The sequence below is a fragment of the Podarcis vaucheri genome (genome assembly GCF_965113315.1).
Source record: "Podarcis vaucheri genome assembly, chromosome: 7".
NCBI classification, from domain to species: Eukaryota; Metazoa; Chordata; class Lepidosauria; order Squamata; family Lacertidae; genus Podarcis; species Podarcis vaucheri.
The window spans coordinates 83198069-83213765 of NC_138765.1; the positions used below are offsets into that span (position 1 = coordinate 83198069).

Sequence of the window (15697 nt, forward strand, 5' to 3'; positions counted from 1 at the left end):
TTGTGCAATGCTTATGCAGAGGTCAGACAACGCACAGTCTTTGTGGTGCATTTGTTCTGCTTTGTTTGCAGGAAACTCATGCAGATATTAGACTGCATCCAGTCTTTATCGCGCATTCATTCTGATTGTCTGCAGGGAGGTTATACAAGAGCAAACTTCCACCCTGCATTTGTTCCAGTTTGCTTGCAGGATATTATTTGCATGACTTTCCCTGTAAATATTATAAATAAACACAACAAAATATAATAACAGATGTCACGTGGCTTACTTGCACTGCAGGCGATGTGTCATTCTCCAACTACGAGCATGTGCTGGGGGTGGACAAGCTCTCCTACACCGTGGGACGCACCGATGGGAAAGGGCAGCACACTTTCTACGTGGAGGGTTTGGCCTTCCCAGATGCCGACTTCAAGGGTCTAGTTTCTTTGAACGCGACACTGCTGGAGCACTCAAGTCAGGTACAATCCTGAAGAGGATGGTGGGGGACATGGGAGGCCATAATTTCCAGCTGCACCCATGCTTCCAAAAGCATCTGGTTGGCCACTGTGAGAACAGGATGCTGGATGTGACCCTGACCCTGCAGCCAGACTCTTCTGATGTTCTCTCCCCCCCCCCTTATTTTCCACAGAATTCGCCAGCCACACCCGTTTTCACAGACACTGTGGTTTTCCGAGTGGCTCCCTGGATAATGACCCCCAACACATTGAAGCCATTGGAGATATTTGTCTGCAGGTTAAAAAACCACCATATTTTTGTGGGTGACGGCGGCGAGGTGTTGTGGGCAGAGCAGTGGGTAATGATGTCATTTAGGATGCTAAAGCCAAGCTGCTGGTTAATGTTCAGATGAGTATCACTTCCTAGGTTTCCAACCTTTAAATTGATTTGGAGTTTTTTGAGCAGAGGCTGGATGCCCATCCGCAAGGGATTCTTCAGCTGTGATACCTGAATTTTGGGGGGTTGGACCAGATGACCCTTGGGGTCCCTTCCAACTCTATACTTCTACGATTCTACATCTCATAGTTTCCTTAAAGTTGCAGCTAGTGCTAATCCTGCTCAGGGTAGAGCTACTGAAGCGACTGAACATGGCAAACATAGGTCCATTCATTTCCTGCTTTGACTAGGACTTAGCTGAAGGCAACCCTTTGCTCCCCAGCTAAACATCTCAGCGCCAGAGGAAACAAGTCCTGGGAAACGTGTGTGTGTGGACCATAAGTACTAAGCTAATTTGAGAATGGTTAACTTCTGCAGTTGAGCCACAATGGCTTCCAAAGTAAGGGAGTCAAGGGCTACTAGCCAGAATCCTACCATGCTCTACCTCCACAGTCAGAGACAGTAATGCTGCTGAATGCCAGTTGCTGGGAATCACAAATGGGAAGAGATGCTGCTGTGCTCATATCCTGCATACAGGATTCCCATTTGGGGCATCTGGTTGCCCACTGCAAGAACAGGCCCAGAAGGCTCTTCTCATGCTCTTAATGGTCTTCCAGGGCCGTCTCTACCCAGGGGCGCAAGGGGCGCAGGGCACCCGAGCACTGAATTCTGGGGGAAGCCAGGCACCTGCTGCTGAAGCTGCCTAAGTTCTTAACTGCGACCAGCTATCGATGGCTGGGTCATTTCCATTCTCTTTTGTGGAAGAGCTGCAGAATCAATGTATCCAGCGGCATGCCCTAGTGGCGTTGTTGATTTTCGCATGATCACAAAAATGGAAGATGGAGCTATCGCTGCTGCTTTTTATTTTTTCATGTTAGCAGTTTTCGCTGTTCAACCTTCTCAAAAGCTGAACAACTTAGACCTGCACCCCCCTAAAAAAAGCTCAACAACTTTGACCTGGCGCTGGGCGGATATGCTAAAGATGGCCCTGTGGTCCTCATCTACATAGTTTTCCTTCCCTTTGCATCTTTTTCTCCTTTCTAGCATTGAAAGAGGTACCAACCCCAACCAGACATTCCTGGAGGCTGTGAAAGCCCTGGCACAGAAAGCTGGCTGTAAGCTGACCATCTGCCCAGAGATTGAAAATCGGGGCGACCGCTGGATCCAGGTACCTTCCTTGAAGTTGTACATCCCTGCTGCCACCAGAAGGTCTCTGCCTTCACCATCACTGCCTTCCCCCAGGTCTCCCAATACACACTCCAGCAGTTAAGGAAGGGTGAATATTTGTTTACTCACCTTAAGGCACAATTGCGAATTTGCTGTTTATTGGAACTGTTCATAGGATTTTGTAATTCTTGTATATTATTGTTTTCCTTTTATTATTTCCATTGGCTTTGTTCCCTGATCTGAAGAACAGGCTGCAAACGCTTTAAGTAACTAGTACATGTTAAACCCATTTGGGGAAAGAGGGAAAGAGTGTTTTTGCAAGCAGATTTTTAAACTGGTCATTCCCAAAGGGATACAGCACCTTACCAGTGGGGATCCTGATCCATTTCCCTCCCCTCTAACAGGATGAGATGGAGTTTGGTTATGTGGAGGCTCCCCACAAGTCCTTCCCCGTCGTCTTTGACTCCCCCAGGAACCGAGGCCTCAAGAAATTCCCTTTCAAAAGCATTTTGGTAAGCCAAGCTTCTTCAGCCCTCAGCACATCACTTCTGTTACTGAAAGCAGATGCTTCCATCAATAGTATTAGAAATGAAATCTAAATATCATGGCTGTGTTTGCACGGAATGCTAAAATGAGGTTTGTTCAACAAACCACGCTTTGTCTCACGGATGAACAAGAAGACATGACTTGTTTTCTCCATTTTCAGTGGACAAATAAAGTAAAAGAAATGGGGGGGGGATGAAAAGGTGCATAAAAGTCTACTACAATATGCTATATACAGTACATATATAAGTAATGTCATTCATTATTCCAGGGAGTATACAAGTCACTATAATTTCTATAAATGCATTGCAAATATCATTATATTTATCCATACACAATTTGCGACTAAAAGCAATCATTTCATATGTTGCAAGAGTTGTCTTAGCTTCTTGATTCCTGGTTTTTCTTGCCTCTGTTGCTGGAAGAGATTATGGGCTAGGGTGGCCAAACAAACCATGGTTCAGGGAGGCTTCAGACAAAATGCCAAGCCACTTTGAAAATGAGCCATAGTTCCTCAGCAAAAAGGAAACAATGGCATGACATTTTGGTTTGCCACCAAAAAACAAAGCACAGTTGGTCTGCTGGGCTGGGTTCATACAAAACACACTCTGGCTAAGCAAACCATGGTTTTGTGTTACGTACAAACCAGGCCCACGTCTTCCTTGAAAGAGCCCAGGATGGTTATGTTTCTCTCTCCATCCACCCTACTTTCCCCATAACAGTAGCCCTGTGTGGTAGGTTAGACTAGAGAGTGATCTAGGCCTGAGGTCACTTGAGGAGGTTTCATGGCTGAGAGTGGATTTGAACCCAACTTGGTCTACCACACTGGGTTAACATAAGAACATATGAAGAGTCTGCCAGTGACTCAATTAGTGCAGCATCCTGTTCTCACAGTGGCCAACCAGATGCCTGTGAGAAACTTACAAGCTGTTAGGATATTTCCGTTCCACCTTAAAAGGGAGCAGGCTGTGAGTCACAGAGTCTGCGTATTTCCTGTTCTCAGGATGTTTATGTTTTCTATTGCTTTCGTTTCTCTCTCTGTGTCGGAGACACTGACGCAGGCAGCCATGTCTTTCTTTGTCCTGATCAACGCTGAATAAAACTTGTAAATAATGCTCTCCCGAGTGCAACTTTTGCTGTGCATTATCTACTGATAGAGTGTGCATGAGCTCTAGAATGTGGCAAGATATTTTCTAGAAACTCATGTCATTAATTGCTGATACTGCGTGCCTACGGGAGATCGATGGATCGTCCGGCAGACGGCTTGGGGCCATGATGGACTTTGTCTCCCTGGCAGTATCCCAACACAAGCAGGATTTGGGCACAAGAGCCTTCTCACTTCCTGTGGTTTCCAGCAATTGGTATTCAGAATCATTGCTGCCTCCAACTGTGGAGGTAGAGCATAGCCATTGTGACTCATAGTCATGGATAGCCTTATCTTATCCCACGACTTTGTCCAATTCTCTTTTAAAGCCAACCAAGTTGACGGCCATCATTGCTTCCTGCGGGTGGAATTCCATAGTTTAACCATGTATAGAAGGACTTATAGAAGGACATCCTTTGATGCATAGTGAACGTTCAGCTCCATAGGATGTTCAAGTGTTACAAGAGAGGGAGAAACAGTAATGAATTTCTGTGGGTCTCCTCTGAGCAGAATTGTGTTGGCTGCAACTGACTTTATCTGTACACTGCCCCTCTCAATGCCAAATAATGAAAGCACATCTCTCCAGATTAAGTAAGATATCTCACCTTCCTCTCTGGAAACAGAGAGCATTTTCCAGACACAGATTAGAAGTTAAAGGCACATCTTGTGCAACACCTTGCCTTCTGTATACTTGCCTATGCTCCCATTTCTCCTTGTTGTGTTTCCTTGGAGGGCCCTGATTTTGGGTACGTGACCCGAGAACCCCGGTACGGACGCGTATCCAGTCTGGATTCATTCGGGAACCTGGACGTCAGTCCTGCCGTGACGGTCAAGGGGAAGGAGTACCCACTGGGAAGGATCCTCATTGGCAGCAGTTTCCCAGGGTAAACCACCAAGTTCAAAATAAAAATAATTACAATTACAATTCCCCACCCTCGATTGTAGAGGTGGGGGAACACTGCATTGCAGGGGAATGGTTTCAAGGCTTGCACACAGTGCCATTCAATTGTTAACTGAAAATTATTGGGGGTGGGGGAAGGGTCATATCTCAGTGGTAGAGAATCTGCTTTGGATGCAGAAGGTCCAAGATTCAATCTTCAGCAGCATCTCCAGGTGGGGCTGGGGAGAAGACTCCCTGCCTGATCTTTTGTAGAGCCAGTCGGGGAGCCCTCGGCTCTCCAGATATTGATTTATTCCTTGCATTTATATCCCAGCTTTTTCTCCCAGAGACTCAAGATGCCATACATGGCTCTCCCATTCCTCCTTTAATCCCCACACCAACCCTGTGAGGTAGGTTGGGCTGAGAGGCAGGGATTGGCCCAAGGTCACACCCAAGAAGCTTCATGGCACAGTGGGGATTTGAACCCTGGACTCTCCCAGGTTCAAGTCTGACACTCTAACCACTATGCCATTCTGGCTAAACCACAACTTGTATCATCCCTGATCATTGGCCATGCTGCCTGAGGCTGATGGGAACTGGAGTCCAACAATATCTGGACTCCACCCCCCCATGATCTAAGGTACCAAGGATGCTCCAGAGAGAGAAATGATGACATAAATCCAAGTCTTCATCAGGGGATGAATCAGAAAGTCAGTGCCTTGTTGCTGGATTCCATTCAGATATTTTCTCTGGGAAACCCTGGTCTAGCAATTGTTTTGGGGGAGGCAAGTACTAGGAGTGGGTTGTCATGAGGCTAACAAAAGCTTTCCTGTGCTGTTCTGTGCTTGGTTAATAAAGGAAAGGGGCCCCTGGCCATTAGGTCCAGTGATGACCGACTCTGGGGTTACGGCGCTCATCTCTCTTTATTGGCCGAGGGAGCTGGCATTTGTCCGCAGACAACTTCCAGGTCATGTGGCCAGCGTGACTAAGCCACTTCTGGTGAACCAGAGCAGCGCACGGAAACACCGTTTACCTCCCCGCTGGAGCAGTACCTGTTTATCTACTTGCACTTAGACGTGCTTTGGAACTGCTAGGTTGGCAGGAGCAGGGACTGAGCAAAGGGAGCTCACCCCGTCGCAGGGATTCGAACTGTGACCTTCTGATTGGCAAGTCCTAGGCTCTGTGGTTTAACCCACAGCGCCACCCGCGTCCCTTGCTTGGTTAATAAGGGAGCCTTAATGTAGGAGGATCTCATGGTATGAGGCCACCTGGAGACCCAAGCACCTCCCAACTCAGACAGAGGCAGCTGGGAAGATGTTTGCTGGGAAGGCAATGCTGGCTTCTGGTTCTCAATTAGTTCCTCACTACCCAGATACCACAAAGATAGATCTGGCTACTCATGAGAGCATAGTAAGCTGCCTCTTACTGAGCCAGGTCCCTGACTGGCAGCAGCTCTCCAGGTTTTCAGGCAGGGATGCTTTTTCTAACACAATGAATTTTTGTAATTTATTTCACTATTAGATGCATTTATATGCATGCATTACCATAGTATATGCATTTCTGTACACATTGTTTGACCAGAGAACAGTGTTGCAAAATTAAAAAGAAGTGCTAATTTCAGAAGATGGCTGTGTTTTGGTTTGGAAAGCTCAAATCATGTGAGAATCAAATGCAAACTGGATTTATTTTCCCCCATCACTAGTTCTAATCCCACCTTCTATTCTCTCTCTCTCTCTCTCTTTCTTTCTTTCTTTCTTTCTTTCTTTCTCTCTCTCCTTCCTTCCATCCCTCCATTTCTTTAAAAAAAACAACCTGCCTCATCTCTTAGGTCTGGCAACAGGAAAATGGTCAAAATTGTCCGGGATTTCCTCTATGCTCAAAGAGTTCAGCCCCCTATTGAGCTCTATTCTGACTGGCTCACTGTAGGGCATGTGGATGAGTTCCTGACCTTTGTTCCGGCTTCCAACAGGAAGGTATTGATCCTCAGGGAAGTGCTTTGACCGGCTTCCTTTTCCATATTTGATGCTTTATACCTGATTAGCTCTACACTGGAAAAGTCACTCTGCCAGCTTCTCTCACGGAGCCCTGTCCCTGTCCCCAGTCTCTGTGGGAGGGCTGCAGCCTCCCAGAAAAGCTTTACAGAGGGATTAGACAAATTCAGGGAGGGCAAAGCCATCAGTGGTTACTAGTCACTGTGTGTTACCTCTGCTGTTGGAGTCGGTATGCCTCTGAATCACAGGAATCACAGGTGAGGAGAGTTGCTGTCTCACTCAAGTCCTGCTTGCGGGCTTCCCATAATGGGCACCTAAATGGATGACCCAAATTCTGCCCGGCAGTTTACCTTTCTCATTTCTCTCCCTGCAGGGTTTCTGGTTGCTCTTAGCCAGTCCCGCTGCTTGCCTGAAGCTGTTCAGAGAGAAGCAAAAAGAAGGTTTCGGAAATGCTGCCCTGTTTGAAGGTGAGGATAGAATCAAAGAATAGTAAAGTTGGATGGGACCCTGAGGATCATCTAGCCCAACCCCCTGCAATGCCAGAATATGCAGCTGCCCCATACAGGATTTGAACCTGCAACATTGCTGTTGTCAGCACCATGCTGTTACTGCTCCTTTCCTGATGGGGCTCACGAAAGCCAGCAAGTTTTAAAATTTGTGAAAACTATTTCCCTTGCAGGTCTCGGGAGAGTGGGGCGCATTACTCTGGATGAGCTCCTGGCAGACAGACTTTTGCACCGTGACAGCAAGTATGTGCAGGTAAACTGTTATTAGAGTGCAGGTGGATCTGGACCGTTTCCATCCCACCCCATCCTGAATTTGCAGCGCAGTTTCCATTCCACCTCAGTTCACCTTTTGTAAAAAAACAACAACACATTATTTGTCCTGCTGTCCGCCGTGGCACAATTATGTAACGTCCATAATTAATCACATGATTGTATTGTTGTTATGTTCTTCCACCCCATCATTTCAGTGCAAAGGAAACACAGTGCAAATGAGGGGAAGGGGAGCAATTAATTATGTATCATTTGCAGATGGAAAGCAACGTACCGTAAATACCTATTGTGCTTGCTAGATTGATTTCCGTTCCAGAGGTGGGACAAATAGGCAAAACCTGGCCATTTCTGGTCCTGTTAATGGTGAAATTGAGCAATTGTGTCTGGGTTGAGCCGTGGCATCTCTCTGAAGTCACACCCTGCGTTATATCTGCAATACATCTTCCCTGGAAGAGAAACACATTTTGTTTCATTTCTGTCACCAAGTAAACGACGTACCACAACTTCCCCTGGCAACTGGTTTCTATGGTCCAACTCGCTTAGGCAAATGTCTGTCTACCTTTTTAGTAATCTCCTTTCCGCATTCCTAGACCTTGCCACCAGCATCTCTTTCTGCATCCAAAGACAGACTTTCTGTTATTTTTCAGCCCCGAGTAGGCCTCATAACACTTCTCAGCACTTGATAACACTTCTCAGCAACTTTCACAAATGACAGCTCCCAGCAGCCGTGACTGTTTCAAATGGCATCATAGTGCTTTGAAAGTTTGGCAGGAATGTCTGGCACCCATCTGAGCCTTTGGTCCTGCTGGCCGGGGCTGGTAGGTGTTGGGGTCGAACCACATTTGGGGGGCCCATGAGGTCCCCTATCCCACAACTAGACCCTCACATGCCTTCACTGCCCCTGGCTCCCTCCATTCCCCCTCTGCCTTCTTTTAATGCTGGGCTGGCCAACCTCTGGCTGATCCCAGACTACAACTCCCATCCTCCTCCTCCCTGACCACGCTGGCTGCGGCTGATGGGAGTTGGAGTCCTTCAACACCTGGAGGGCCACAGCTGTTCTCCATCTTCCTTCCTGGGCCAGCCTTTGCCAATTTGGTAACATCCAGGTCTTTTTTTTTTTTTTACTTCGAAATATCGACAAAATACTGGCTGGGGCTGATAGGAGCTGTAGTCTGAAATATCTGAAGGACACCAGATCAACGAAGGCTATTAGGTATAAGGATTGTAAGGATGGGTGAAACTGTCCATCTCGGTTTCTTTCATTTTTCCAATTTTCAGTTCTCTTCATTGCCACATCAGTGTGCAAAGTGTGGTGTGCATCTTTAAAAAGCCTTCATGAAAATTTCAGCAGCAGTTCAGTGTGGATTTCTCCTAAAATATACATTTATTCACGCAGTCCCCCCACTTTTTTTTTTGCAAAGCCTATGTTCCCTAATATTTTAATATCCCCAATATGTTTATTTTTCCACGTTTATTTAAATTTCATAAGAACATAGGGACAGGCCAGACAACCTCCTCTTCTCACAATCTCTGACCAGAAGCCCCAAAGGAAAATTCACAAGCAGGGTTGTCTACTTTTGAATGCCATCTTCATTATTGTATGCCTTTTTACGCACATTTTACCTCAGCGTATGCATTTTTATTTTATTTTTTGTACACCTGGCTGGAGAAGTGTGTTGCAAAATATGGAGAAATGCAAATTTGGAAAGGGGGCTGCATTTCGGTTCCTGTCTTGTTTCGGAAAGTGCGAATAAAGCAGATTCTTCTTTAAAGAATCAATCCCCCATTCATTAGTTAGGCTGACAGAAAACAGTCACTTTGCAAAACACAAATTTCCTTCTCACGGAGGCCAAATTTCACACTAAGAATCACAAACCCCAATAGCAAAGGTCACGATCCTGTCGCCTCTTGGATTTTACGAAGTCAGCTATGAACAATCGCTTAGTTGACTTGGATCAAGGTCACTTCCTTTTGCTGTTCAGTCGTCTTAGTCATGTTCAACACTCTGTGACCCCATAAACCAGAACATGTCTTGGAAACTCTCACTTGCTTCTCAAAGCTTCTCCTTTTTATATCCATGGAGTACGGGCGGAGGCAGAGTGGAAGAGCCATTGTGGCCAACAGCCTTCGATAGCCCTCGCCTCCATAAGTCTGTCTTTTAAATCCTTTCAAGTGGGTGGCCATCACTGCAAACTGTGGCAATGAGTTCCACAGTTTAACTCTAGAATTCCTTGATTTCATCTCTCCCGAATCTTCCAACATGGATGTCCACAACGTCCGGTGTCCCAAGAGAAGGAGAACAAGCTTCCCTCCATCCACTTTCTCTGTACCACATGTAGTTTTATAAACTCTCATGTTGCCTTTCACTTGGCTTTTCCCCTGGTCGTTTGGGTCGCCCTTTTCTGGACTTTTTCCAATATCTTTTTTGAGGTGAAGTGACCAGAACGGTACACGGTATTTCAAATGCGGTTGTGCCATAGATCTGCATGGCTGCATTTATACGTGAACACTACCCTGAGGCAAAAACCAGAGCGAAAGCTCTTGCTTGCTAAAGGTGCGGTTCCCACATCATGGGGAACCTCGGGTAACAGTTTGCCCTGACTGTCCCTCTGAGGGCTCCTTCGATCATTCCCAACTAACGTGCGAAGGAAACAAACCCTGCTCCCTGGCGTAACATTACATCTGGCATAAAAGTGTAGAATTGGAAGGGACCCCAACGGTCATCTAGTCCAACCCCCTGCAATACAGGAATCTCAATGCAGATGGCCATCCAAGCTCTGCTTAAAAACCTCCAAGGAAGGAGAGTCCACCACCTCCGCTCCGCTGTCAAAATAGCTCTTACTGTCAGGAAGTTATTCCTGATGTTTGGTCGCAATCTCCTTTCTTGTAATTTGAAGCCATGGGTTCAAGTCCTACCCTCCAGAGCGGGAGAAGACAAGATTGCTCCATCTGTCATGTGACAGCCCTTCAGATATCGGAAGATGGCTATCCAATCTCCTCTCACTCTCCTCTTTTCCAGCCTAAACAGACCCAGCTCCTTCAAGCTTTCCTCATATGGCCTGGTTTCTTAAATGGAAAAAAAATAAACATCTCGGCTGCAAATCATGGCTTACTGGAATCAAGTCTAGTTGCTATCGGTTCACCAACCTGGGTTTTGAGTTTTCTTTCCTCCTGGCACAAGGCCTGCCGAGTCAAATTGATCAGAAAAATGCTGTCCCAGGAAACTATTTACGGTGGTTGTGTGAACAAGACTGATGCGACGCAAAAAAACCCCAAACCTCCCCTGAAGTAGCAATAACACACAGGGCCCCTCTGGAAGATCCATTTTATTGTGCATTTGTGATGGTTTGGGCTTGTGACGATATTGGGGCAGTCATAAGCAATCCCAGTCTCCATTGCATTTGCACCTTGCTGTGTTTTGGGGGCTTCGTTTCCAATCCATGCATATCCCATAACTTACAGCTGAAATCCTACACCTTTTTATGCCACAAGCGTTCTGGGTATATTTTCACCCTGTTTCCATTTCACTAGAGTCCCTTGGACAACAATAATGTGATAGCAGTTGGGGAAACATCGCAGAACAGCTAATAAAGCCAATGTAGTATAGTGGCTAGAGTGTCAGACTGGCAGAGACCCGGGTTCAAATCCTCCACTCAGCCGTTAAGCTCATGGGGTGGCCTTGAGGTCCAATCACTGCCTCTGGGCCAGACCTACCTTGTGGTGTTGTTGTGGGGATAAAATGGGGAGGAGGGGAAGCATGTTTGCTACCTTGATCTCCTAGAAGCAAAGGTGGGATAGGAGAAATAATGATGATGATGGTGATGGTGATGGTGATGATGCAGAATAAATCCACCAGTAAAGGTAAAGGTAAAGGTATCCCTGCCTGTATGGGCCAGTCGTGTCCGACTCTGGGGTTGCGTGCTCATCTTGCTTAAGAGGCTGAGAGCCAGCGCTGTCCGCAGACACTTCCGGGTCACGTGGCCAGCGTGACGAAGCTGCTCTGGCGAGCCAGCGCAGCACACGGAACGCCGTTTACCTTCCCGCTATAAAGCGGTACCTATTTATCTACTTGCACTTAAGAGTGCTTTTGAACTGCTAGGTGGGCAGGAGCTGGGACCGAACGACGGGAGCTCACCCCGCCGCGGGGATTCGAACCGCCGACCATATGATCGGCAAGTCCTAGGTGCTGAGGTTTTACCCACAGCGCTACCCACATCCCCCCCAAAAAAACACCCACCAGTAATGCAATATTATTGTGTCAAGAGCATGTTGCAAAATATGCACACAATAAAATACCAATCTGGAGGGGCCTGTGATTTGTTTTTTAATATCTCAGGAATTTGTGGTTGTTTTTTTAAAAAAGTTTAAAAACTTGTTACTTTCTATCCTGAGCTTAAAAATGCATGGCAGCTTTGCTGCCTTCAGGTGCAAATATTCAACATGAAACAAAGCGGGTTTTACAGCCCATGGGGAATATTTTGCATCGTCATCTTTCTTCCAGAGTTGCATCGACTGGAACCGGAGCATTTTGAAGCGGGAGCTGGGTCTGAGCGAGAGAGATATCGTGGACATCCCTCAGCTGTTCACTCTGGAAGACTCTACGGCGACCGCCTTGTTTCCAGACATGGTGAGGGGCTTTCCTCCCTCCCTCATTCCTTGGCGTTTGTGCAGAGGTGTCGAGCGCAGCTCAAACATTTTCTCTGGAAATCGGCTTCCAGAGCAGTAACCCCCAGAGAGCTGCTGCCAGTCAGTGTAGGCAGCACTGAGCTAGATGGGGAGGGGCCATAGCTCAGTGGCTGAGCAGCCGCCTTGCAAGCAGAAGGTCCCAGGTTCAATGGCATCTCCAGGTAGGGCTGGGAGAGGCTGCCTGCACCAAAATCCTGGAGAACCACTGCCGGTCAATGTAGACAATACTGAGCCAAATGATTTGACTCGGTGCAAGACAGCTCCCTGTGTTCCTTTTGAAACCAGTCCTCGCTTCAGACCCATGAGGACTGGAAACTTATTTTACTTTTAAGCGGAGGCATAACTCAGTGGTGGAGCACCTGCCTTGCCTCCAGAAGGCTCCAGGTTCCATTCCAATGGCATCTCTGGCTAAGACTGAGAGAGACCCTCTGTCTGAAACCTTGGGAAAGCACTACTGCCAGTCAGTGTACTGAACTTTGGGCTGGATGGATGGTTAGACTCAGTAGAAGGCAGCTTTCTACATGCTGAACTTTAGCAGAGATGGCAGAAAAACCAACCCAGACTGTAGCATTTGATTGTTTTTGCTCCGCCTAGGTGAACATGCTCGTCTTGGGGAAGCACCTGGGCATCCCAAAGCCATTTGGCCCCATCATCAATGGGCAGTGCTGCCTGGAAGAGAAAGTCCGCTCCTTGCTGGAACCGCTGGGGCTGAACTGTACCTTCATCGATGACTTTTTCTCCTACCACATCTTGTCTGGCGAGGTCCACTGCGGCACCAACGTCCTCCGGGAACCCTTCCCCTTCCACTGGTGGAACACAACACTCTGAAATTGGTGAGGGGAGCCTCTGGGCCCCCTCCCCACAGTCTTATTTCTTCGGTACTTCTGGGCGGAGAAGATGCCTGAAGGTTTCGAAAGAACACCATCTTCTCCAGCATGTTGGACATGGAAAATGAGAATCGACTTGGGGTCAAAAACCCCACTTAAAAATGATGCACTAAACTTACCCAAACCACAAAATTATGTGAAAGATTGGCAGTGATGGGGTAGATGGGGAGAATTCTTTGGCAGAACAAGTATTTTAAAGGTTGCATGCAACTGTGACCTACTCAGAGGAGACCCACTGTAAGAAAGGGGCATGTTAGCCATGCTTTGCAGGGGTTTGGACTGGGTGAGCCTTAGGATCACTTCCAGCTCTATAATTCCATGATTCTTTGTTCATTAGCTCCAGTGAGTCTACTCCTAGTAGGGCTGGCATTACTTCGGGGTAGGTCCTACTGGACGCAGCAGAGATTACGTCTGAGTAAACATACACAGGACCACAACACGTTCTCTCCCCTTCCCATGAAGATTTTGCAGAGCAAGGGAATCTGCTGTTCTCTGCAAAGCCAATTGTCTTAAAATAAATGCATTTCCAAAGAATTCTAAAATGTATCGCTCAGCTCATTTCTAAACTGAAGTCACATCTGATCAGGAATAACACCCTTTGGTCAAACATGACATAAGTTTAGAAAAAGGAAGTCTTCATTCAGTAGATTTTTAAACAGGAAATATCTTCATTGTTACTCATCTACAGTACTCCAAACCACTGCAATGCAGAAGTGACAGTTAAAGAATCCCTGACTGGTGGCCATCCAACCTCTGCAGAAAACAAGCTTGCTCCATCTTCTATGTGACAGGCCTTAAGATGACTCTCTCCTCTTATCTCAGTCTCCTCTTTCCAGGCTAAACATACCCAACTCCCTCAAACATTCCTCATAAGGCTTGGTTTCAAGACCCTTGATAATCTGAGTCACCCTCTTCTGCACACATTCCAACTTGTTAATATCCTTCTTAACTTGTGGCGCCCAGAACAGGACACAGAATTCCAGGTGTGGTCTGACCAAGGCAGAATAGAGCAGTACTGTTATTTCCCTTGCTCTGGACGCTAGACTTCTGTTGACGCAGCCTAGAATCGCATTAGCATTACAGTGGTGCCCCGCAAGACGAATGCCTCGCAAGACGGAAAACTCGCTAGACGAAAGAGTTTTCCGTTTTGGAGGTGCTTCGCAAGACGAATTTCCTATGGGCTTGCTTCGCAAGACGACAATGTATTGCGAGTTCCTGCTGGGTTTTTTTCCTCCCCCCCTTTTTCTAAGCCGCTAAACCGCTTATCAGCTGATCCGATCAGCAGATAAGCCGCTAAAAGCCGCTAATAGCGCTAATCCGCTAATCCTTCAATGGGCTTGCTTCGCAAGACCAAAAAACCGCTAGACGAAGAGAATCACAGAACGGATTCTTTTCGTCTTGCGAGGCACCACTGTATTTGCTGCTGTGTGGCCTTTTGACTCATGTTAAGCAGGGGTCTACTAAGACCCCTAGATCCTTTTCATCCTTTTCTTTTCTGTTTAATTTATGCCCAACACTGGAAGGTATCCCTTCTTGCCCATAAGGATGATGACTCTAGTCATCCAAAGGGAAATCAAATGGCAAGTATCTGAGGAGGATGGGATTCTGAGCATATGCAGAGTTGCATACATCTGGGTATGGCTGGGCTATAGATCAGACCACCAATTCACTCATTTTCAGCAGAAGAATATGAGAAGAGACTCCTTCATTTATTCTTGAGATTTTGCAACAACAACAGCAAAAAAAAAAAGCCCAACAACTTTTGTGTCTGGATCCTGTGTGTGGATGAATTTTCATGAAGACAGACACACACACACACACACACACACACACACACACATCCTGATCTGAAAATGTGGAGAACTTGAAAAAATTAGAACCCGAAAGAAACCGAAATTGACATGGTTGGATACAACTAGGTTTTTCTCGACGTAGACCCATTGCATAGCCGGGGGTTGGGCTAGATGAACCTTCTAACTCTACAGTTCTACAAATCTTAGGCATTAATAGGTCTATGTCAATCATGGTCAGGGATTTCAATGGGTCTACTCTGTGTAGGACCAGTATTGGCCATACCCAAAGGTTTGCCCATAGGATCTGCTGTGCCCATTCTTTTCAACTGTGCCTCCTAACTAAGCATAATTCAAAAAATGGACTGACTCTGGCCAACAAAAACTTGTCACACACAGTGAGCTTCGTGGCTGTGCGGGGATTTGAACCTTGGGACTCAGCTACATCGGCAAAGAAAAAGCACTTTACAGTATATGCATTGTTTATGCATTATAACACTGTGACACCAGATGGTGCTGTGGAGTTCCGCTTTTGCCAACCCGATTTTTCATACGAAGTTTACAATGTGTTTAACTGAAACACTTCTCTGATGTGTCTAGATTCAGCCCTGATTCAACACTTACCATTCCACCACACTGGTTCTCAAAATGTGTTTGTGTGTGTGCGTGCGCGTGCGCGCATCGGCTTAGTTTTACATAACTTACTTTTCTATGACTGTTGCTTGATGCCTCGATGTTGTAAATACCGGTTAATCGGGGGCTGTTATCCAGTCCCATAAAGAGGCTGGCAGTGTCGAACCCTTTGCGATATTGATCCCAAAGCCAGGAGATATTTTCCCGCCCCTTCTTTCAAGCCAGATTTTCCTTTAAAAAAAATATTATTTGGTTTTTCAGATCAAAGTTTTACAATCACATATCCAACATACAAAATGAAAACAAAATTCCATAGAATCTCCGGGACTT

General features: G+C 46.5%; 1 protein-coding gene and 1 long non-coding RNA gene across 9 annotated transcripts in view; one reads left to right on the forward strand and one right to left on the reverse strand.

Annotated features, from left to right (window-relative positions):
• Positions 1 to 7919, reverse strand: part of LOC309536514 — a 48215-nt gene extending 40296 nt beyond the window's left edge. For 6 of the 8 annotated variants that reach the window (XR_014221548.1, XR_014221549.1, XR_014221550.1 and 3 more), the window contains exons 1-2: positions 7655 to 7919; positions 6946 to 7010 (exon numbers count right to left, since the gene is read on the reverse strand). This is a non-coding gene — a long non-coding RNA (uncharacterized lncRNA). Of the gene's footprint in view, positions 1 to 2869; positions 3094 to 6945; positions 7011 to 7654 lie in introns of those variants that run through there. The other 2 variants (XR_014221554.1, XR_014221555.1) reach the window with 2 other exon arrangements.
• The window catches only part of LOC309536149 (protein-arginine deiminase type-1-like), a 29863-nt gene extending 16385 nt beyond the window's left edge, over positions 1 to 13478 (forward strand). The window contains exons 7-16 of the mRNA XM_082230060.1: positions 280 to 458; positions 629 to 732; positions 1915 to 2038; positions 2442 to 2549; positions 4457 to 4608; positions 6433 to 6577; positions 6969 to 7062; positions 7275 to 7354; positions 11873 to 11998; positions 12652 to 13478. Of these exons, the coding sequence (XP_082086186.1) occupies positions 280 to 458; positions 629 to 732; positions 1915 to 2038; positions 2442 to 2549; positions 4457 to 4608; positions 6433 to 6577; positions 6969 to 7062; positions 7275 to 7354; positions 11873 to 11998; positions 12652 to 12885 (1346 nt within the window). The 3' untranslated portion in view covers positions 12886 to 13478. The remainder of the gene's footprint in view (positions 1 to 279; positions 459 to 628; positions 733 to 1914; positions 2039 to 2441; positions 2550 to 4456; positions 4609 to 6432; positions 6578 to 6968; positions 7063 to 7274; positions 7355 to 11872; positions 11999 to 12651) is intronic.
• The last annotated feature ends 2219 nt before the right edge of the window (positions 13479 to 15697 follow it).